General features: G+C 45.5%; 1 protein-coding gene across 2 annotated transcripts in view; it reads right to left on the reverse strand.

Moving 5' to 3' along the window:
• The window catches only part of LOC126982599 (protein gooseberry-neuro-like), a 239,954-nt gene that overhangs the window by 34,392 nt on the left and 183,883 nt on the right, over window positions 1-21,679 (reverse strand). For both annotated transcript variants that reach the window (XM_050834780.1, XM_050834779.1), the window contains one exon: window positions 21,548-21,662. In XM_050834780.1, coding sequence (XP_050690737.1) covers window positions 21,548-21,662 — 115 coding nt within the window. The remainder of the gene's footprint in view (window positions 1-21,547; window positions 21,663-21,679) is intronic.

Below are 21,679 nucleotides of genomic sequence, written 5' to 3' on the forward strand. Positions count from 1 at the left end.
AGGAGGAGAAGGAGGAGGAGGAGGAAGAGGAGGAGGGGAGGGTTGGGGTGTTATGGACCACTTGAGAAAGGGAGATAAGAGAAGGAGAGAGGGATAGAAGGAAGGCCAGGGAGATAAGAGAAAGGGAGATAAGGAAATAAAAGAGGATTGGAGGAGGGAAGGAAGGAGCAGAGAGGGAGAAAAGGGAAGGTGAGAGATAAGAGAAAGGAAAGGGAGCGGGGAGAAAGGGAGAAAAGGGAAGAGAGGGACAGGAGGAGGAAGGGGAGAGTAGAGAGAGGGGAATAAGGGAAGGACAGAGGGGTAGAAGGAAGGAAGGGGAGAAAAGAGAAAGAAAGATAATGGATGGAGAGAGGGATATGAGGAAGGAAGAGGAGAGAAGAGAAAGGGAAGAAGAGAAGAAAGGGAAAGGGGAGAGGAATACGAGGAAGGAAGGAGGGAGGAGAGAGGGAGAAAAATGAAGAGAGAGATAGGTTGAAGGGAAAGGAAAGAAAGGAAGAAAAGGAGAAAAGGAAAGGAAGAAGGACGAGGAGAGGAAAGGGAGAAAATGGAAGGAGAGAGGCATAGTAGGAATGAAGGAGGAAGAAGAGAGGTGTAGAAGGAAGGAGGGGGAGAGGAAAGAGGTAAAGGGAGAGTGGGATAAAAGGAAGGAAGGGAAGATAAGAGAAGGAGAGAAGCACAGGAGGAAGGAAGGGGAGGAGAGTACTGCTTCGGCGGAGTGTCACGCGGCAATAGATCATTCGGCCACACGCGGTTCGGCTCCTCTGCAGGTGAAGGTCGTGGCGCCGCGGGGAGGGGAAGAGAGGAGAGAGGAAAGAAGAGCAGTGATCGGAAAAGAGGAAAACTGACGGGAGGAGAGGAGACGAAATGGCTAAACAGAGGGAAAAAAAAGTGGAGACGAAGTGAATAGTGATATGAGCCTGGTGATAGTTTGAAAGGCTTCTACACTATGAAGTTCAAAAAGAAAAAAAAACTCATGAGAACTAAGTAATTGTTTGACAAGGCTTCTGCACCATGAAAGTGAAAAAAAATCATGAGGACCCGATTAATCTTCTTCGTGGCCTTTGTAAATATTTCTTGTGAGAACCGAAAGCGTCTGAGAGTACGGATTTACTCATGCTGTTAACCCGTCCGCTGCGATTGACATGGATTTGGCTTTCACTGGTAGGCTGGTAACATATAGTCCCAGGTCTTTCTCTGGCTCTGTGGTGGATAGTGGAGTGTTTCCCATGTGGTATTGGTGTGCTGGATATCCCCTCCCAAGGTGCACGACTTTACATTTTTCTTCATTGAATTGTAGCTGCCACTTGTTGTTCCATTCCTGTTGCTTGGTGTGGTCTTCTTGTAGGAAATCCACAGTCAAGGGGTTAAAAGACGAGGCAGAAAACTTTAATGAAAACAAAACTTAACGGGAGACTCAATCAACCTATATAACGCAACTCATGAGGACCGAACTAGTCTTCTTTGTGGGGTTGTGAATGAATTGTTGTGAGAGTACAAAGCATTTTATAATACGGGCCTATGATTCACACGTGCTGTTAAAAGACGACGCAGAAAACTTTAATGGAAACAAAACTTAACAGGAGACTCAATTAATCTATATAAAGCAATTCATGAGGACCGAACTAGTCTTCTTTGTGGTCTCGTGAATGATTTGTTGTGAGAGTCCAAAGCATTTTATAATACGGGCCTATGATTCACATGTGCTGTTAGTAAAAGACGAGGCAGAAAACATTAATGGAAACAAAACAGGTGACACCACTAACCCAGATTTCACCGCAGGGAGTTCATGAGGACGGAGGAAAACGCAGAAAACAACTTTCCACTCCCTACCCTCTACCGCATTCCCACTCAAATAAAAAGAAAAGAAGGAAGGAGGGACCAGCAAAAGAAAAAAAAAGTTATATGCATTCATGTTTTTAAGAAGACACGTACGAACTGTCGAGTGCGTGCGTGGATGAAGACTTCGAGGATAGAACACACACACACACACACACACACACACACACACACACACACACGCAAAACATGACAACCTTGAGTTTCATCGACTTTCATATGGAGAGAAAAGGTGTAATATGTGTGTGTGTGTGTGTGTGTGTGTGTGTGTGTGTGTGTGTGTGTGTGTGTGTTGACCTTATTCCACAGAGCTGAGGTCCGGCGGCATCGAGGTCACGGCTGTCAGAGGTCACCGTGCCAAGCTAACTCCCAGACACCTTTTTCTTTACGGGATGGTCAAAAGAAGGTGAAGGACATGAAATGGAAAGGAAAAAAGATAAAGAAAAAAGACTAACCAGAAGATGAAAAAGAAAAAGAAAACAAGGAGAAATGGAGGAGGAAGACAACAACGATAAAAAAGTTAAAGACAATTATGATGGTGAAATAAAGTAGATGACGAGGATGGCGTAAAGGTAGGAAAAGAGGGGGGATGAAAATGAAAATAACAATATGAATAAGAACACACTGAGGAATAAAGAGAAAATAAAGCGGTAGAAAGGGAAGAAAAAGAAGAAAAGGAGGAAAAAAGAAGCAAAATAAAAAGGAATCATAAGAAAAAAATAACAAATCAAGAGGAAACGTTACCCATTCCTACCACAGAAGTGATAACAAAATAACAAAAAGAAAGAAAAGAAAAAAAAGGAGGAAAAAAGGAGCAGAATAAAAGAGTAAAAAAGGAATCAGAGGAAAAAGAAGAAATCACAAGGAAAGGTCACGCTCTCCTGCCCCGTACTACATAACTTTTCACCACCACCACCACCACCACCACCATCACCAGTACTTCCGAGGCGCTCAAGCCCGGCCCTCGGAAGCACACTCGGCTCGGTGCTTCATGTCCCGTGCGAGTCCCCTCAGCCGAGACGTGTAGGTACAGACTAGTGGTGTTTGATGGCGGGTACACACACACACACACACACACACACACACACACACACACATGCAAGTCATTACCAATACTTTTTTCCCTTTTTCTTCTTCTTCTCTTCTTCTCTCCCCATTTTCTATTTCCTTCTCTCCCTTTCCCCTATCTATCCCCTTTTTGTTCTTCATCCCTTCTTCCTTTTCCTCCGTTTCCCTTTCTATCTCGTCATTCCATTCCTCCTATTCCCCTTCCCTTCCTTTTTCATCTCTTCTCTTCCTCGCCTCCCCTTCTCCCATTTCCATCTTCCCTTTTCTTCTCTTCCCCTTCCCATCCCCCTTTTCCGTTCTTTCCTATCCATCTTCTCTTTACTTCTCTTCCTTTCCGTTTCTCTTCTCCCTTTCTATCCCCTTCTTTGTTCTTCACCTTCTCTTCCTTTTTCTCCCTTTTCCATTCTCTTACTCCTCTCTCTTATCTCTTTTCTCCCTCTTCATCTTCTCTTCCTTCATCTCCCTCTCCCCTTCTCTTCCCATTATCTATCATCTTCTTTGTTTTTCATCTTCTCTTTCTACTCCCTCTCCTCTTCCTTATTCCTCTCCACCAAAGAAACCACCACAACCATTAAAACACAAACGAGGAAACTGAGGTAAAAACGGAGAAAAAAAAAAAGACAAAAGCGTCCGAGAACTTGCTGATGTGGTCTTGCCTTGTCACGGTGGACGGAAATAACGAGAGGACGAAAAAATAGACGAAAAAAAAAGCGAGAAAATAAAACATAACCATTGAAAAACGCAACGACAATTAACGAACGAGACGGACCTTCACCCACTCACTGCAACACACACACACACACACACACACACACACACACACACACACACACACACACACACACACACACACACAGAAATAACAATGATGAAATGATAATAATAGTAATAAAAAGAAAAAAAGAAAAAAATATGAAAAAAGTGACAAAAAGAAAGAAAACGAAAACGAAAAAGAAAAAGCGGAAAAATAAAAAAAAATAACTTCCACCCCCACACACATACATCCCCCCACACACACACTGCAATATACCCACACACACACACACACACACACACACACACACACACACACACACACACACACACACACACACACACACACGCACACGGACCACACACAGGACTCTCCAAGGCGCGGGTAGCCCAGTGATTAAGTGGACTAATAAATAGCCCAATACCTGCCGCGGGTTCCCTCCTTCTCGCATCGCCCCGCCGCGCTAAGTGATCAAGTCAAGCAGCAAATTATCCCTTGTGAAAGAACGCATAAGAGGAGGGGGAGGAGAGGGGGGGAGTGAAGGAAGAAGAGGAGGGGGTGAAAGAGGAGGAGGAGGAGGAGGAGGAGGAGGAGGAGAAAGAGTGAGAAAAATAGGTGAAAGGAAGAGTATGAAAAAGAGGAAAAGGAAGACGATGAGGATAAGGATGAGAAGGAAAAGGAGGAGGGGTGAGGTTAAGAAAAGGAAGAGAAAAAGGAGAATCGTATTAGGAGGACGAGAAGGTGAAATGAGAAACGTAGAAAGAGAAAGAAAGAGTACGAAAAAGAGGAGAAGGAAGAGGATGATGATGAAGAGGAGGAGTAGAAGAAGGCGTAGCAAGGAGACGAAAGAATATAGAAAAAGGAGGAAGAGGAGAAAGAGCGTATGAAGAAGAAGAGGAGGAGGAGGGAGAACGTAAGAAGGAGGAGAAAGAGTACAAATAGGAAGAGAAGGAGAAGAAAGAGCATACGAAAAGGAGGAGGAGAAGGAATAGAAAGAACATACTAAAAAGAGAATGATGGAAAACAACGAACGAAAAATAGGAGAAAGAGGAGGACCGTAGGAAGAGGAATAGAAGGAGGTGGATGAAGGAGAGGAGGAGGAGGAGGAGGAGGAGGAGGGGGTAGAGGGGGGCTTAGAGGGACTAGCTACAAAGGGATAATGACGAAAAATAGCGTGGCCGGCGACCTCTGGGACGGAGCGACGCCTTTGTAGTGTGATTAGTTGGCCTGTCACCGCCCCTGCAGCCTGTCACTCCCGGGCCGCGGGGTACACCTTTCTCTCTCTCTCACTCTCTTTTTCTCTGTCTGTCTGTCTGTCTGTCTGAGCGTCTGTTTGTGTGTCTGTCTCTCTGTGTGTCTGTCTGTCTGTGTGTCTGTCTGTCTGTCTGTCTGTCTGTCTGTCTCTCTCTCTCATATTCTCCTCCACTATCCCTTTTTTTATTTTTTCTATAGTATCAGTTTTTATCTTTCTCCCATCTTTTTTTGGGGGGGTTTCTTTCTTGTCTTGCTTATCAATAACGACATCACCTTCTGTACCTTTTATCTTATCCTCTCTCTCCTTTACTTCATGTCTCAATTTTATTCAGATTCATTTCCTGTCTTGCTTATTTAAAAATCTTCTTGTTGTCCCTGTTATCGTGTTCTCTCATTTTCTCTCCTATCCTTCCTTTCCTGCCCTCCTTTCAAATTATCTTCCTTTCTCTCAGCATATTTTCACTACTTTTTTTCTCTTTTCTATTTTCTATTTTTTTCATCCTCATTTCTCTCATTTTTCTCTTCACATGCATTATATAATATCTTCTGTCTTCTACCATTCTTTAATTTATATCTTCTCCAGTCTCTCTCTCTCTCTCTCTCTCTCTCTCTCTCTCTCTCTCTCCCCTTAACAATGCAGGCAGCCACAATCCGGAAAACATCGCGGCAAGGTCAAAAACGTTACGGAGAGGAAATTAAACATAAAACAAATGAGCGTCTAGACACCGCGGAGTTCGGACGCGTGTTTTTTTTTGTTCTCTCTTTTTATATCTGTGGGTGTTCGCGGCGGCAAGGTCGTTGGTTAATTAATTTTTCTTTCTAACGAGAGAGTGAGTGAGTTTGCATGCGTCTGTGTGTGTGTGTGTGTGTGTGTGTGTGTGTGTGTGTGTGTGTGTGTCTGTGTGTCAGGTAGAATGGATCGTGGGTGATGGTGGGTGGCCGTGTGTGTGTGTGTGTGTGTGTGTGTGTGTGTGAGAGAGAGAGAGAGAGAGAGAGAGAGAGAGAGAGAGAGAGAGAGAGAGAGAGAGAGAGAGAGAGAGAGAGAGAGAGAGAGAGAGAGAGAGAGAGAGAGAGAGAGAGAGAGAGAGAGAGAGAGAGAGAGAGAGAGAGAGAGAGAGAGAGAGAGAGAGAGAGAGAGAGACACACACACACACACACACACACACACACACACACACACACACACACACACACACACCAACCAGCCCATTGTAAGATAGTAGTAGTAGTGGAGGTGATGATGATAATGGCTGTGATAATAGTGATGCTTATAGCGGCGGCGGCGGAGGCAGCGGCGAGGGGAGGGAGTGGGTGGTCATGGCGGGCGGGTGGGGTGGGCGGCGGAGGTTCGATCTGGGACAGGGGCAGAGGCAAGAGGAGGGGGCAGGGAGGACGCCATGGAGCCACTATTAGCGCCACACCGTGTTCGACATCACGCAGATAATAGATTTCTTCACCTCCCGCCTCCCGCAACCCATCCCAGCCTCCCTCTCCCTCCCGCCCTCCGTCTTTCATCCGTGCGGCGAGGGAGCAGCATCACGCGACTCTTACCCTTGTGACGCGCGGGTATTAGGGTCAAAGGGGGGGTACCAGGTGAGAGGGGCCCCGCATCTCTCCTCCCGATGATGAATGCGACAACAGGTGTGAAGTATTTAATTTACATCATGCATACATCACTTAGTATTCGTGTTACCTGTTATGTAGCGGGGGAGATAAAGCGCAGGTGAGGTGGGTGGCTGGCCCCCTCCCCTCCCCTCCCTTCCTGCCCCTCTCATTCCTTCTCCTCCCTTCCTCTCTCTCTCTGTCCTATCTCCTCCCTCCTTAAAACCTGTGAGATTGAGCATGTGTCCATAAAGTTTATACGAGAGAGAGAGAGAGAGAGAGAGAGAGAGAGAGAGAGAGAGAGAGAGAGAGAGAGAGAGAGAGAGAGAGAGAGAGAGAGAGAGAGAGAGAGAGAGAGAGAGAGAGAGAGAGAGAGAGAGAGAGAGAGAGAGAGAGAGAGAGAGAGAGAGAGAGAGAGCATGCCTGACTACACCTCTGACATTTGATTCCGTTCGATAATGACACGTTGGAGGAAAGAAATTATTATATACAAAATGATGGAAGTATATGCGGCGGCGAGCGGTGAGTGGCCACGGCAGGAGTGAGGCGAGGAGGCTACGGAGAACAGTTATGGCGGCTTCCTCGACGACACGCAGGAAATGCCGGGGGAGTTTACGACAGGACGGAGATCTTCCCGTAAGTTTCACGGAGGCGTCGGTGGAGGGTGGCCGGAGGAGCGGACAAGGCGCCATGGAGAATCCTAAGAGTGAGTTAATGACGCGGCGGAGAGACCGAGGATTTGCTAGGACCGGACGAGGCCCCGCAAAGCCCGGCGAGGTGTGGTTGGTCCGGGACGCAGGACGCTGGAGGATTAGCGTCCGGGAATGTGTGACGCGCCTTCAACACGCTGAGGCCACACGGACGGAGAAAAGTCTGACGACGTCTATAACATAAATCCCTTCCACGAGTGGAAGGGCAGCTCCTTCCAATGTGTTTTATTAGTCACCAGTACTGAGCGAGGAAAAACAGCTATGAACAGACTCGAGTGCTAATGAAGGCATGTACAAAAAACAACAAACAGGGAATTGGAAACTCTTACAGGTTTAAGAGGCTCTTAAAAAAGGAAAGCATCCATTCCTCCGAATCCCAGCACGTCACAGGCAGACATAGCTCACAATTACGGTCTCCTGTAGGGGTCCTGCAGCCTTCAGAAGAGCCAGGGAACAAAGTGTGGACGTGGCCGACTGTGTGCCCCACCGCGCGACCACCCTAGCGCTGGCTGGCCCGGGCAGCGGCGGGGGGCGCCGGGAACAAGAATTCGCAGCGGGTTTCAACACCTGATTTGGTAGACTTCCAAGGCCTGTCTGAGGTATGTCTCGGCCGACGGTCGCGGGAGAACAGACCGTCTGCCGCCGCGGTAGAAGGGCCGCGAGACCCGCCGCGTGAAGTGTTGATTTCGTCTTGCGGCTGCGAGGCGGCAAACAGCAAGTGAAATGGCACTTCGATGTATATTTTCTGGCCATGAATAAAATAGTTTAGTGTGGGAGGTGGAACAGCTTTATACGGCCTGTGGCAATCTGCTCAGAATAACAATGCAACAATAAATAATAAACAGAAGCCTGCAATGCTGCAAACAATCATAAAATGTGCATAATTGTCCGGGCAGGCAGTGGCGCGGCTCGGGACGCCCCACGGGGGTCCGTGTGGCCCCCGCCGCGCCGCGGAGTCGGGACCACGACAGTCTTTGAGCGATGGCGGACGCTCGATCGTCGGCTCTTTTGTGGGCGGCAGCCGGACGCGATCAGCGCATGGCCGCCGCGGCTGTGATTACCAAGGAGCCCAGCGTCGCGCGCCTCCCCGGGGCCGCCGCCACAAAGTGATTTAGAAACACCTGAAAACGCGGGTGTCCGACAGCTTAGTGCTGCAGACAATAACTTTCACATTCAACAAATATATACGAAAGGAAAGCTGAACGAAACATACACGAAGGTTAGGAGAGAGGAAAAAAGAACTTGAGCACATAAAGGCCAGTGAGAAAGGATAGATAAAGTTAAGATATTCGCACATATATTTTTTTTTCTCCCTTGCCCTCCCAGCATCCTACAGAGCTTCTTACACCTCTGGGTTGGCAGCGCTGCCCGCCGCCACCTCAGCTGCACCGCGGGAGCCAGAAAAACAAAAGAGTGGCGCCCGGCGGGGGTGCGTGCGCTACGTGCCCAGGCATTAATGAGCCGACCCTTGTTTGTCTAATTTATCGAGATGCCAATTACTAACTCGTATGCTGGGATTTCCGGGGTATAATTAATTAGGTTTGGGAATTACAGTGTGATTAGACAAGACGGCATTCAAGGATAAGATGATGGGATGGGAGAAGCGAAGGACGGAAAGCAGGAAGATGGAAGGGAAACAGAGAAGAGGAAGAAGATAATGACGATAATGATGATGCAAGATGATAACGACAACAAAGCAGATGAAGAGGAATAGAAATAAAAAGAAATCACAGAAGGAAAAACAAAATAAGATAACGTAAGAAGGACGATGAGGAAAGGCGGAAAAGGAACAAGGGACACGGGGAAGGGATGTGAGGAAACAAAGCGGTGACGCAGAACATTGAGAAACAAGTGGAAAGAGGAAAACAAACGCTGAAACGCAGGACAGGAGCGTGAGGAGACGAGAGAACAAACAAAGAGGGGTCACGATCAAGGAAAAGGAGGTGACGGACGAAGGAAATGAAATGACAAACGAAGACCAAGAGAACAAAAAAATGCACACGTGATGAAAATTAAAAAGCCTAAAATAAACACTAATTTTTGTTGCAGCAAATATATAATAGGCATGACTTTTCCTTACCACTGTCGTTTTCGTATTATTTTTAACATTATAATCATCTTCAGTATCATCATTATAATTTCAAGAGAGTATTTTAGCATTTGTAACCTAAATTCTCTCTCCTGTTTCATTATCTTTTTGTTTTGTTTTGTTTGTGTGTTTGGTGAGCGTGAGTGCATGTGTGTGTGTGTGTGTGTGTGTGTGTGTGTGTGTGTGTGTGTGTTAGGCCAAGTCTGCGGGACTCGCCCACATAATTTAACATCGGACAAATATCAGGCGAGTGGTCAGTCCGTGGCCAGGTGAAAGCAGGTGTGAAAGGTCGATTCAAACACATTATTTCTCTCTCTCTCTCTCTCTCTCTCTCTCTCTCTCTCTCTCTCTCTCTCGTTTCTTCCTTCTTTGACTACCTCATTTTCCTACACTTATTTCTCTTCGTTATCTTTTATCTTGTAGTAGTAGCGGTAATAGTATATCTTATCTACTTGAACCGATTTTACTGCACTACCAATAGACCTCTTTGAACCTCCTGTACCACCATCCTTTTCGCTTAAGTACTTCGCGGCGGTAGTATTCTGCGGGTCTGTGGTTACCTTTGTACGGCCCAGAGCAGCGCGTCAAGGAGCTATTCTGCGGGGCCACGGTTAAAGAGGTGCTGTGAATGGATTGGTCTTGCGGGAGAATACCTCGCGCTACTAATGTAACTCTCCTGCCCCGCCATCACCTGGAAGAGATCGAGGCAACAAGGAGAAGCATGTGGATCTTATTAAATATTCAATGTGTGAAAGGTAGTGGTTGTAATCTCTCTCTCTCTCTCTCTCTCTCTCTCTCTCAATATTTAATCTTCCTTTCTTTCTTCCTTCATTTTTTTTGCTTCCTTCTTCCCTTCATCCAAACGACACCTCGACAACCACAAATGGGTTTCTTTCTTAAAACATTTCCATCAAAAGTCTTGAGAGATTGTGGATTTAAATAACAGTTCACGATTAACGATTATGATTTTCTCTACAAATAAATATACAAAAACGCCACCTTGACTTCCACGAATATTCTACTTCAATAAATATTCCTTCCCTTTACTGACCTACAACATATCTTTCTTCAAATATTCCTTCCCTTTACTGTCCTAAAACACTTCTTCTCTTGAATTTTCTCCCTTTTACTGGCCAACAACCCCACACACACACACACACACACACACACACACACACGTCTCATGACACTGACGGAGGCCAAGGCGGAGGGAGCGGAGGAGACGATGCGAAACCGTTCTTCTCTGCCCCTTCGGAATGCTGGACTGGCAGACGGGGACGGGTTAGGGGAGAGGAGAGGGGGATGAGGGGTCTTTTCTTTTCTGAGGAGAAGGATGTGGAGTGTCGGGTGATCTGTGGCGGTGGTGGTGGTGGCGGCGGTGTGGTCTCGCAGCCGTAGTGGTGATAAGATCTAGATATGACACTTTTGGCGGGTGTTGTTGTTGTTATTGGTGGTGGTGGTGGTGGGCAAGGTGAATGAAGAAGAATGAAGGAAGAAAGAGGAGCAGGAAGAGAAGGCGGAGGAGAAGGAGGATGAGGATAAGGAAGAGGAAGAGGAAAGAGCAAGGTAAAGAGATGAAAAAAATATACAGAACGCGATACAACAACATACAGATAAACAGATATAGCAACACAATGAAATACACGGGAAAAATATATCGATAAATATGAAAAGATACAAAGAGAAACAAGAACAACAACACTAAACCAAATACCAAAACAAACAATAAACATCTTAAAAAAAACGAATCAAAACCTTCACCCCATCAGATCATAAACACAACACAACACCAGGACAACAAAAAGGTGTTTACTGTCGATTTAGCGCCAACAGGTGTCTGCCAGGTGAGCAACAAATAGCAGTGATGGTGGTGGTGCAAGGCCTTTCTTTCTTCCTCTACCTTCGCCCCAACACCCAGCCCAGCACACCTCAGCCTCCCGCGGCCTCACTCTCTTTCACCGGCCTGACACCTGACAAAGTGGCCCACGACTACCCATACAGACGATGCCCACCAGTCAGCCTCCACATGAGAGTTGCCGGGGGGGATGAGGACGCCCTTGCAATGTGAGAAGGGATGGGATGCCTTGCAGGAGGGTGAGGAGGGTTAGGCGTGAAGGAAGGATGGGAGGAAAGGTATAAAGAGGGAGGAAAGAAGACTAAGAAGAGAGGAAATAGATGTGAATGCGGGAGGGAAACTAAGACGGAAGATATCTTGGCAGCTTCTAGATAAAAATTTTAGTCCTAGGCGGTTGTTTTCAGTCCTAGAAACTTTTTTTGATGTAAAGTTTTTGTATAAACTTTTATAAATACGGACCTATTTTTGTGTGAGGAAATGAGGGAGGGGGGAGGGAAGGAAGCAGGGATGTGAGATATAGGGATAGAGCTAAGCAAGAAATGTGAAAGAGGAAGTGAGGGAATTAATGTGAGAATTATGAATGAGGAAGAGGGGAAAGGGAGGGGAATGACAAATGGGAAGGATGACGGTAAGGAGGGATTTAAGAAGGGGAAGGGAGGTGGGTGAATGAAAAGAGGAATGGGAATGACAAAAAAATAAAATGTACGGAAAAATAAGATTAGTATCAGGAGGGCAAAAAAAGGAAGGAAAGGAGAGCGTAAAGTATGGGAGATAGAAAAGTAAAGGAGGAGGAGGAGAGGGAATATGGAAGGCGGAGGGAGGCAGTAATTGGAGGTAAACGGTGATAAGGCGTGAAGGAGGCGGAGAGGTGGAGGAAAGTAAGGCGTGAAAGGAGGGGGAAGGGGGTAGGGTGGGTTATGAGGGGAGGGAAAGCGGAGGGGAAGAGGAGGGAAGATCAGTGTTGTGCAACGTGACCCAACTGGCCTTCTCTTGCTCGTGATTCTCCTCCTCCTCCTCCTCCTCCTCCTCCTCCTCCTCCTCCTCCTCCTCCTCCTCCACCTCCTTTCGTTCTTAAGAAGTTGCCAATTTTCCAAAAACGCTTCTCTCTTCCTACTGTGTTTATTTTTTTCAGCCTTGTTTTGGGCAGGGAAGATATTTTATTATACTTTTCTTCTACTAACTGTTTTGAAGTCCTATGCCTCCAATAATTTTCACACACACACACACACACACACACACACACACACACACACACACTTTCACATGACACGCACCTTGTAACCTCAATTCTGTGTCCTTTTGCCTTCACAACTAAATAAACGGTGACATTAAACGAACACGCACACGCAACCACGAATACAACATTTTCCTTTATTCACAAGATTGAAATATATTTTGTTGGACTACTGAGTTTTCAAAAGCACGGCAAAAAAAACACACACACACACAGAAAAAAAAAAAAAGATTGACAGACATACAGAGAGGAAAACTAAGAGACAAGGTGAGAGACAGAAAGGAAAAATAGTGAAAAGAAGAATATCTATTAAAAAAAAGAAAAAGACGGTGATTAATGTTTTCAGCGCCTAAGAATAACGCCGACCCGACTTCTTTGCGCAAGGAATTAATGGTTGTGTGAGGCATGGGATCGAGCCCTCCGCAGTGACGGTGTGTGGGGGATCCGACACCTTGGGAGCCGTGGGAAAAGGTGGCGGGACACGCGACTTCACCCTGACACCCGCCACGCCTCCACGCCCCTCCCTCGCACTCTCCCTTCCGCCTCCTCTTTCCCATCTCCTGTCTATAGTATCTTCCTTTTGCCCTCAGTCCCTCTTACAGCCTCCGCCGACAAAAGAGGCGATTCCTTTTATCAATTTTTTCCTTTATATTTTTTCTCTTTCTGCCGCTCTATTTTTCTTTTTCGTTTATTCTTCCGCTCGCCTCTATCGCCGCCGCCGCCGCCCAGCAGTCGTCCCAACCCCGCGTGAATCCTTTTAGTCTGTGATCGCCGGCGTCCCTCAAGGCTCCCGCTGGGTTCCGAAGTGTTACTGAATGGAGCCTTTGAGAGCGTCCCCAGCATATACACAACTTAAGGTTTGATTGTGTTCCTTCCTAACTCTTTTTCCTTCTCCTTTTCCATGTTTATTTATTGTTACATCGATATTTCTTCCTTCCTCCACGTCCTTTGCCCTTTTTCTCAGTTTTTCTTCGAAGTTCAATTCCTTCCTTTAACTTTTTTTTTATATTCAGCGATACTAATTTTTCCTTCTTCAACTTCCTCTTTAATAAACTCTTCCTCTTACATTTTAATTTTTCTTTGTTCCTATTCACTAACTTTTTATCATTTGCTTCAATTTCCTCTTCTTCCTCTTTGTTCTTTTTATTTTGCGTGCCTCACCCTCTCTTTCTCCTTCCTCTTATATTATCATTCCTCATTGTTCCTATTCACTAACTCTAACTTCAACTTTTTCCACTCTTTCCTTTCCAGTATATTTCTCATGATCCTCAACCTTATGAAAAAAAAAAAATTTGAATGATTGCATAGAGCGTGTTGTGTGTGTGTGTGTGTGTGTGTGTGTGTGTGTGTGTGTGTGCGTGTGCGTGTGTGTGTGTACAACCTCGGTGACTTCAAACGAGAACGAATGTCATCCGTATCTTGGTTCATCGCTAACCCATCACAAGACTCCTGGGGCGCGGGGGGAGGGGGAGAAGAGTGGAAGGGAGAGGCGAAGGGGGGTGGGAGGAAGCAGAGTTAAGGAAGGGAAAGGAAGAGGGACAGGAGAGAGGAAACAGAGGCAAGTGGGGTAGGGGAAAGGAGAAAGGGGGACGGAGAGGGGGGAAGAGAAGGGGAGAGCGAGAGGTGGCAGACAACGAAGGGGGGGGACCAAGGTGTCAGTGTGGTGGGAGGTGGGGAATGGGCAGAGGGTAGAAGCGTGTCACTTATACAATAATATTTTTATGTACGCGTGTATAGGGCTGCCCTCCTGCCTTCCTACCTGACTGTCTGTTTGTGTATATGTCCGTCTGCTTTTTTCTGCTTGTCTACTGTTGGGGGTAAGGGCGAGTGTGGCGATGCGCCTCCTGGAGCATAATATGTCTGTCTGTGTGTCTGGCTGCTGTCTGGTCCGTCCGTCTTCTCTTCCGGTGTTTGATTCTGCCTGTCTGTTTCTCCTTCTGCTTGCTTGTCTTTGTATGTCTGTGTCTGTTTAAGAGTTTCATATCCATCTCTTTACGCTATTTATCTATTTTAGCAACAGTTATTACGACTGGATGCTTGCTAACGTCACATCAATACCCAAGAAGAGGAAGATAATATTTTACTTCTGATGATCATCAGTGCGCGGGAGGTTCATCATAAGCACAATGAAACGGTTGCGAATAATTTAGAACAGGCCTATTACGGGTGCTCTAAATGCTGATTTCGACTCATTTACTTTCACTTCTCAAAACTGTTTTATGACGAAAATACACCGATGGATATTGTGCGGTAAGAAACTTAGAATACGCGACAAAACAGTATGCAGCGTGAAGCAGCAATATGGTGATTATTAAAAGTGGTTCTTCCACTGAGTGCAAACTATAGGTTCATATATCAATTGTAGAAGATTAAAAACGAATAAATATCTAGTGGAGTACCACAGGGTTCTGTTCAAGAGCTAGTATTGGGTAAAACCTAATGATTTTGGTGTTGGTTTAAACGACTTTCTTCAAAATAATATCGGTAAGAAGGAATTCAGAAATCTTTATCCATAACCCTGAGTCTTATCAAGAGCTTTAAAAATATAACCAGTCAAGTAAAAGGGATACAATCTATTTGTTTAATGAATTCAATCTAATGTAGCCCAGATGAAAACAGTAGTCTCGTAAAATGTGAAAAGCGAGAATAATATTTCAAAGATCTTTGGTACAGTAAAAATAAAAATATTTCCAAACGATGGAGTGGGAATGAACATTGTCCTGTCTTTACGTGTCTAGGGCAGTTTCTAACGCAAGATAAACAACCAACCAATCACCTCTTTTAGCGTTCAGCACTGTGGATGTAAGCATCAAAGCAACTTCTGTATGCTAGTTGACGCAATTCCATTTAAGGTAAACTATCTGTTTTGATATGAAATTCGAATTCACGCATCCAAAATCCGTAAAAATGTTCTGTTCCTTCTGATAAAACTCTCGTCCATTATTCTGTCAAATAAAACTAAATTATTTATATTTATCTTAATACTTTACGCTATTACATTACGATTTGAGACTCATCATAAAACATTCCGTTCCGAACCCCCACCCCACCTCTCTCTCTCTCTCTCTCTCTCTCTCTCTCCCCCCCCCCCGCGTTGCCTCCCTTTCTCCATAATCCAATTAGCAAATCAAACTCGCGGGACATAAACCTTCCTCTGTGGTGAAGGAGAAGAGAAATGTGTGTTGACGCTCGTTCTAACACCGCCGGCCAATAAGCTGCTGGGCAAACACAGTCTTCTGAACGGCTGCTTCTCCGCCCCCCTCCTCGCACCGCCCTTTCTTCCCTTCCGCCCACCTCTCCTTTTATCTTTGTCTACCTCCCTCTTCCGTCCCCTTCCCTTCCCTTCCCTTCCCTTCTCTTCCAGCCTCCCTCTCCCTTCTCCTTCTTGATCTCCCTCTCCCTTCCCACCCATGCCATACTCCTCCCTTCTCTTCTTTTCCTCCTCTTCCTTTTTCTCCCTTTCCTTCTCTTTCCTCTCCCTTCCCTTCTCTTTGCAATTTCCCTCCCTGTCCCCCTCTCCCCTTCCTTTTTCTTCTTTCTCTCCCTACTTTTCACTTCCTACTCTTTTCTTTTCTCCCTGCCCCTCCTTTCCCTTCTCTCCCTCCCTCTCCCTTCCCTTCTCTTCCCCCCTCTCCCTTCTTTTCCTTCCTTTTCTCCCTTCCTCTTCCTTCCCTTCCCTACCATCCTCCCTCTCCCATTTCTCTCTTCTCTTTCCTGCCACCCTTCCCCTCCCTTCCCGTCTCTTCCCCCTCCCTGCACCTCCCTTTCCTTTCCTGCCATCCTCCCTCCCTTCCCTTTCCTTCTCCTCCTCCCTCTGTCTCTCCCTTTCCCTTCTGAATCACTCGCTTAATATCAAAATATGACTTCCGGGGGTGGGCCCAAAGACTCATCTGCTTTGACGGGATTATTGAGAAAACGAAAATAGGGATAAAACGACGAGAAAGGGAAAAAAAGGAAAATGGGGTGGGACGTACAGCGAGCAAATGCATCACAAAGAAAAAAAAGAAATGGAGAAAATATAAAAATGGAAGCTGGATATATATTTTTAAAAGTTGAGGAAAAAAAAGGTAGGGTGCGATGTGCTTTGTGTGCATCAGAAGAAACAAATAAAATGGAAGAGAAAATATACAAAAAAGTTGGACGTATATTTTTAGAAGTCTAGTAAAAACCGGTGCCTGCTCATGTGCCGTTAAGCTTTTTTTTTTTTTTTTAACGTGAAACTTGACACGACTTTATATTTCAGATGTACATGACGATTTACTGTAAACTACTACTGAATGAAAAAAGGAATATATTTTTTAGAAAGTCACAAGACGGCGACTAGTTATTCATGTTATTCCTCTTTTGTTTTTTGCATATTACCTTTAAAACTACGGAATTTTGGAATGGAAGAGCAATTTTGTTTTTATGATTTATTACGTCACAGTTCGGTTTTATTTTCCGCTTAAACTAATCCCTGGCAGCCGTTTGTAGAATATTAACTGTCTTTTTTTTTGCCATCTCTCTCTCTCTCTCTCTCTCTCTCTCTCTCTCTCTCTCTCTCTCTCTCTCTCTCTCTCTCTCTCTCTCTCTCTCTGTGACACACGCACCCAGCACAGAGGAAGGAGAGGGAGAGGGAAGGGGGGTAAAGTGTGGCCCTGGGAGTGGGGGGGGGGGCAGGGAGGGGGTAGGCCTGCCACAACACGACCTGGAGTTAACGCGCCGTGTCACCGTGGCGGGAGGCGGGACGGATCCGGGTCGTATAGCGTCGTTCCGCTCGCTACGGCGCCTTTCCTCTCGTGGCCTCGCAGGGAGAAAATAATTGAAACTAAGCCGGGAAAAACGACGGAATACCTGAAATTCTAGTGGTTCTGAAGGGAGGAGGAGGTTATTATTTCTTTATTATGTCGGAAATGAAGGATTGGTCTTTGTTTTATATTGCAAGGGAGAGTTAACGAATACTAAAAATAACAACTAACTGCCTATAAAGTCTCGTGGTTTCAAAGGGAAAACGTGATATTTTTTTCTTATGTATAAAATGAAGGGTTCAATTCAATTTTTTGATGTTGCAAGGGAAAGGGTAAGGGAAACTAAAAATAACGACGAACTGCCTATTAAGTCTCGTGGTATCAAAGGGACGACCTGATATTTTTTTTAAGGTCGAAATTCTTCTTTTTTTGTGATACTGCAAAGGAAAGGTAACGAAAATATATAAAAAAATAACGATGACCTGTCTATAACGTCTTGTAGTTTCTAAGGCCAACGTGATCATTTCTTCATAGTGTCGAAAAAATGAAGACCAGTTGTTTGTGATATTGCAAGAAATGAGAACGGTGATTAAAACTAAGAATAACAATGAAGAAAAGTAAACTAAACTAAAAATAATGACGAAATGCCTATAGTCTTGTGGCTTCAAGGGGGTGACGTGATCATTTCTCCTTAATGTCGAAAAAGACACCATATTTTTTTAGATATTGCAAGAAAATAGAAAGGTAACCAAACTAAAAACAACAATGAATTAAACAAAACTTAAACTAAATATAACGACGAGCTGCCTGTAACGTCTTGTGGTTTCGAAGGGATGACGTAACCATTTTTTCTTAGTGTTGAAAAAAGAATACTATTTTCTAGTGACATTGCACGAACAAAGGCAGGTAATTCAAACCAAAAGTACCAGCGATCTCGCTAAAACTGCTGTGCTTTGAGAGGCATGAATAAAGTAAAGTTTTCTGCTTAAAGCTAGAACAAAGACCTCAGTACTTTTTTCTTTTAAAAATATTAGCACTGGCTCGACATTGATAACATAGTATTTCCATCGTAAACATATACAAGACAAGACTCTCATATTAACGATAATTCAATGCGTAAAATTTGAAAGCAGTATAAAAAAGGCCTTAATTTTTTTTGGTAGAGCTTCATGGCCATTTATAACTACAGGTAAACTACAGCTACAAAAACACAAACACACAAAAAAATAATTAGGAGTATGACGCCTATTGATTAATTCTCTATAATCAGGTATTTTATGTGAGTATATATAAACTGTTCGTTTTACCACGCAGAGGCAAAAATGGAGGAGTGGAAAGGAAGAACAGAAACAGATGAGGAGGGATGGAAAGCAGGATAGACGGTACAGAAAAGAATGAAGAAAGATAGAAAAGCAACTGAGAGAAGCGTGGAAGGGCGGCAGAGGGCGAAGGGAGAGGAATGAGGGAGAGAAGGTATGTACACGTAGGAGGAAATGGAAGGGATGGAGAGAAAAAAAAGAATGGAGACATAATAAGAGTGTAAAAGGAGGGAGATAAACGGGAAAGGATGGTAAAGAGATGAAGACAGCTGGGAAAATATGGAGGTAAGAAATGGTGAGAATGAAAAATAAATGGGGATGAGTAAGCGTTGGAGAAGGAAAAGGAAGAAGAAGAGGAAGAGGAGGGGGAGAAGGAGGAGGAGGAGAAGGAGGAGGAGGAGAAGGAGGAGGTGAAATCAGGAGGAGGGATGCCACGGTAGCTTTTTGGCCCGCCGCAGCCTCACCGCTTGGGTTTGTGCGGTCAGTCAGGGCGAGCGGGGGGCGGCAGGGGGGGCGCGGGGGGCAAGGTGGGGCAGTAAAGACATAAAGTAATCATAAAAGTGTCGTTGGGTGATGATGGAAGCCGAGGACGTGGGAAGCTAAGGGGACGAGGAGGAGAAGGGGAAGAGGGATGAAGGGGATGAGGGGATGGAGAGAGGAGAGAGAGGGAGAGGTAAATGGAGATAGGGAAGGGGATGAGGAGAGGAAAGATGAAGAAAGAGAGGGAGGGAAAGAAAGAGAGGAGAGACGAGTGAGGGGTAAAAGGATAGAAAGATATAAGAGGAAGGATGAGAGGAGAGGAAGGGAGAGAGGCAGGAGATAGGGAAGGAAAAATGAGGAGAAAGGAGAAAAGGGAGAGAAAGGGAGGGGAAGAGAGAGAAGGACAGATGAATGAGGGATAAAAGGATAGAAAGAGTTGAAGTTGGATGAGAAAAGGGAGGATAGGAGGACAAGAGGGTAGGGGATGAGATGAGAGAGGAAGAAAGGAGAGGAAGGTAGAGAAAAGAATAAAGGAGGAGAGAAAAGAGAGGAAGGGAAAGAAAGATAAAGATGTATGAGACAGAGAGAAAGGGGTGAGGAGAGGGAGGAAAGGAGGAATGGGATGGCAAAATCGATGGCTAGTTTGATGGCTTTAGGGGTGGAAAAAAAAACCAGGGAAGGATGTATTTTTTTAACTAGTGAGAAGAGTTGAGAAGAAGCGAGGAGTCTTTGATTTATGATGGAGGGTGAAGGGTGGAAAACGGCCCGGGTTGGTTGGTGAGATGTAGGGTGTGGTGATGTGATGTGTCTTGGTGAGGGGTGTGGTGGGGTGCGGTGTGTTGGTGGGACAGGTAGTGTGGTGTGTTGTAGGTGTGGCTTGATGTGCTGTGGTGTGTCTTATTAAGTAGTGTGGCATGGTTTTGTAGTGAAGTGTGGTGTGTGATGTTGTCTGGAATGATGTGACATGATACAGTGTAATGTTATGTGTTAGGCTGCAGTACGGTTTGATCTATACCACGATTAAATTATGTATTATGAGATTAAATTATGTATTATGTGTTAAATTATAGTGATGGGTGTTGCAATTCACCGTAACGTATTCTGTAATAGTGTTACGTGGTCTTGTGTCAAATTATCGAAGTGGTTGTGTAAGGTAAGTGCAATTAGTCTTCACGATGTGGCAACAAAATCTGTCAGGCCGTAAAGGGAAATGTGGTTTACGTTAAGTGTGGCCGGGATGTGGTAACTCTGCGTGCATCTAGTGAAAAGAAGCAGCAGAGGATGTGGTTGAGTGTTTTTAAACTTGCCTCACTCCTGTCCTCAAAAAAAACGTGTTGATGGTGGGATGGTAGAGATAAGATTGTGGTGGTGGTGGTGGTGGTGGTGGTAGGAAGACTTAACAAGAAGGCTGTGTGGAAAAAAGTGAGTGAGGCTGAAAACGTGAAAGATGAAAATTATGAGGAGAAGAGGCAAGAGAGACCAGAAGATAAATAGGATGTGAAGGATGGGAAAGGAGAACGGAAGGATAGAAAGGAAAAGAAGCAAGGAGGTGGGAAGAGAGAAAGACATATACCACGGAATAGAAGGGAAGGTTGAAGGAGGAAAATGATTAAAGACGAAGAGTATGGAGGGTGAGGGGAGGAGGCTGGGTGATATGGAGAAAGAGTGACAGATAAAGACAGTTGGAAGAGATAGGAAGAGATGGAGGGACATGGGAAAAGGGAGGGGGGGGGGGTTGAGGCTGCGGGAAGGGGAGGGGTGTGGGGAGGAGGAGGAGGAGGAGGAGGAGGAGGTTATAGGGTGGGGGAGGGGGGGTGTTAGGCGTTTATTGCACTAACGGAAATTTGGCGACTTTCTACCTGGATGAGACTCTCCTGATGCGAGTACTCATGAGGAGGGGGAGGAGGAGGAAGAGGAGGAGGAGGAGGAGGAGAAGGAGAAGAAGTAAGAGGAGTAGGAGGAGGAAGAGGAGAAGAAGGAGGAGAGGCAGAGGGATAAGACAGGAAGGGAATTGTTGGTGAAAATTTTAAGAGAATACGATGGCGTGAGAAAAGACGGTGAGAGGAGGAAAACGAGAATATAAGGAGGAGGAGGAGGAGGACAGTGAGAGGGCCACGATAAAGTAGACAAAGAAACCACGACACAACAAACAAGAACAGGACACACAGACTTTATCATTGGGTAAGACGCGCAAGAGACTAAGGAGATAAGGGAAGAAGGGGATAGAGGGAACTCGGAGCTACGGTGAAGACTGATACGCAAGACCAAAATAAGGACACATAATAACAAGAGAAAACAAACACACATCAAAGGTCGCAAAACTCACACTATAAAAAACGTAACAATACAGACACGGAAGAGAAGGAGGAGGAAAAAAAAACATTGAAGAGGAGAAGGAAGAGGTGCAGTGGTAGAGATAAAAGACAGGAAGAAGACAACAGCCGGGCCATAGGGAAGCAATATCAAAGGTCAACACAAGACAATAAAGAAAACGAAGACAGAACCATGAAAGAGAGGAGACATACAACTCGAACAATGAAGACATAGCCGGACAAAACAGCAAGGTAAAAAAGACGAAGTAACAGACAAAAAAGGGACATGCAGGGCCGCGGGACTCACCGAGGATGCCGTCAATGCTGTGGTCTTTGCGCGGGTCGTCGTCCCTCTTGCCGCCCCTCAGGATCCTGCTGATGCTGCTGACGGAGGGCGCCGACGCCTTGTCCACGATGCCCTCCTGACGCCCGGGAGAGA

This window comes from Eriocheir sinensis, chromosome 51 (genome assembly GCF_024679095.1).
Source record: "Eriocheir sinensis breed Jianghai 21 chromosome 51, ASM2467909v1, whole genome shotgun sequence".
In the NCBI taxonomy this organism is placed as follows: domain Eukaryota; kingdom Metazoa; phylum Arthropoda; class Malacostraca; order Decapoda; family Varunidae; genus Eriocheir; species Eriocheir sinensis.